At 61.5% G+C, this 1,606-nt stretch overlaps 1 protein-coding gene across 1 annotated transcript; it reads right to left on the bottom strand.

Moving 5' to 3' along the window:
- Positions 1-104: 104 nt before the first annotated feature.
- Positions 105-1,604, bottom strand: LOC102039113 (zinc finger protein 3-like; the record flags this gene model as incomplete). Its single annotated transcript, XM_031065817.1, has 2 exons — positions 105-310; positions 395-1,604. Coding segments are annotated over 2 exons (1,254 nt in total), but the record flags the coding sequence as incomplete, so codon positions are not given.
- Between the last annotated feature and the right edge of the window lie 2 nt (positions 1,605-1,606).

Raw genomic sequence — 1,606 nt, 5'->3', positions numbered from 1 at the left:
GGATCACCTGGGCTCTGCCCACCTGGGATCATCCAGAGCTCTGAGATCATCAGAGCTGGAGCAGCGCACGGAGCTCTTTCCACACAGGGCTGCCCTCAGTGCTGGCTGCGTTGGTGTTGGGTCAGGGTGAAGCTCCTGGAGAAGCTGTTCTCACAGCGGGGACACTTGTAGGGCCTCTCCCCGGCGTGGCTGCGCCGGTGGGTGATGAGTTCGGAGTTGTGCTGGAAGCCCTGCCCACAGTCAGGGCAGCGGATGGGCCACTCCTCTCAGTGAACGAGCTGGTGACGGAGGAGATGCGAGCTACGCTGAAACCTCTTCTTGCACTGCTCACACTCGTAGGGCCTCTCCCCCGTGTGAACGAGCTGGTGCTTGCGGAGATGCGAGCTACGCTGAAACCTCTTCTTGCACTGCTCACACTCGTAGGGCCTCTCCCCCGTGTGAACGAGCTGGTGCTTGCGGAGATCACCGCTGCCCTGAAACCTCTTCTTGCACTGCTCACACTCGTAGGGCTTCTCCCCGGTGTGGATACGCCGGTGCACAGTCAGGTTGGATCTGTCTCTGAAGCTCTTCCCACACTGATCACACTCGTAGGGCCTCTCCCCGGTGTGGATGCGCCGGTGGGTGACGAGTCTGCAGTTGCTCTTGAAGCCCTTGCCGCAGTCACGGCAGTGGAATGGCATCTCCTCAATGTGCATGAGCTGGTGGCTGAGGAGGTGGGAGCTACGCTGGAAAGTCTTCTTGCACTGATCACACTCGTAGGGCCTCTCCCCGGTGTGGATGCGCCGGTGCCTGTTGAGGGGGGAGACGCGGTTGAAGCGCTTCCCGCAGTCGGGGCAGACGAAGGGCCTCTCGTCGGTGTGTGAGCGCTGGTGCACGATGAGGTCACCGCTCCTCAGAAAGCTCTTCTTGCACTGCTCACACTCGTAGGGCCTCTCCCCGGTGTGGCTCCTCACGTGGACGATCAGGTTGGAGCTTTCTCTGAAGCTCTTCCCGCACTGGGAACACTCGTAGGGCTTCTCCCCGGTGTGGATGCGCCGGTGGACAGCCAGGTTGGAGCTGTCTCTGAAGCTCTTCCCACACTGGTCACACTCGTAGGGCCTCTCCCCGGTGTGGCTCCTCAGGTGTAACGTCAGGTTGGAGCTTTCTCTGAAGCTCTTCCCACACTGGGAACACTCGTAGGGTCTCTCCCCGGTGTGGATGCGCCAGTGGAGCAGCAGGCTGGACTTGTTCCTGAATCCCTTCCCGCAATCAGGACAGCAAAATGGCCTCTCGTCGCTGTGAATGAGCTGGTGACTGCGGAGATGGGAGTTGGTGTAAAACCTCTGATGGCATCGATCACACTCGTAGGGCTTCTCTCCCGTGTGGAATCTGCAGTGGCGGATCAGGGACGATCTCAACCTGAAGCTCTTCCCGCACTCCGAGCACTTGTGGGGCTTCTCCTCCCCACCCTGGAGCTGCTCGCGGAGCCCCAGCTCGGATCCCTGAGCCCCTCCATGGCCCAGGCTGGCTCTTTCCCCCTCGGATCCCCGCGCTCTGCGTTTGCAGCCCCTCCTGCTCAGGGATCTCCGCGGCTTCTCCTCCCCGTTGGCTTCTCCCTGCGCCGTGG

The sequence above is a fragment of the Geospiza fortis genome, unplaced genomic scaffold, assembly GCF_000277835.1.
Source record: "Geospiza fortis unplaced genomic scaffold, GeoFor_1.0 scaffold6156, whole genome shotgun sequence".
NCBI classification, from domain to species: domain Eukaryota; kingdom Metazoa; phylum Chordata; class Aves; order Passeriformes; family Thraupidae; genus Geospiza; species Geospiza fortis.
This window is presented reverse-complemented; position numbering and strand designations above follow the sequence as displayed.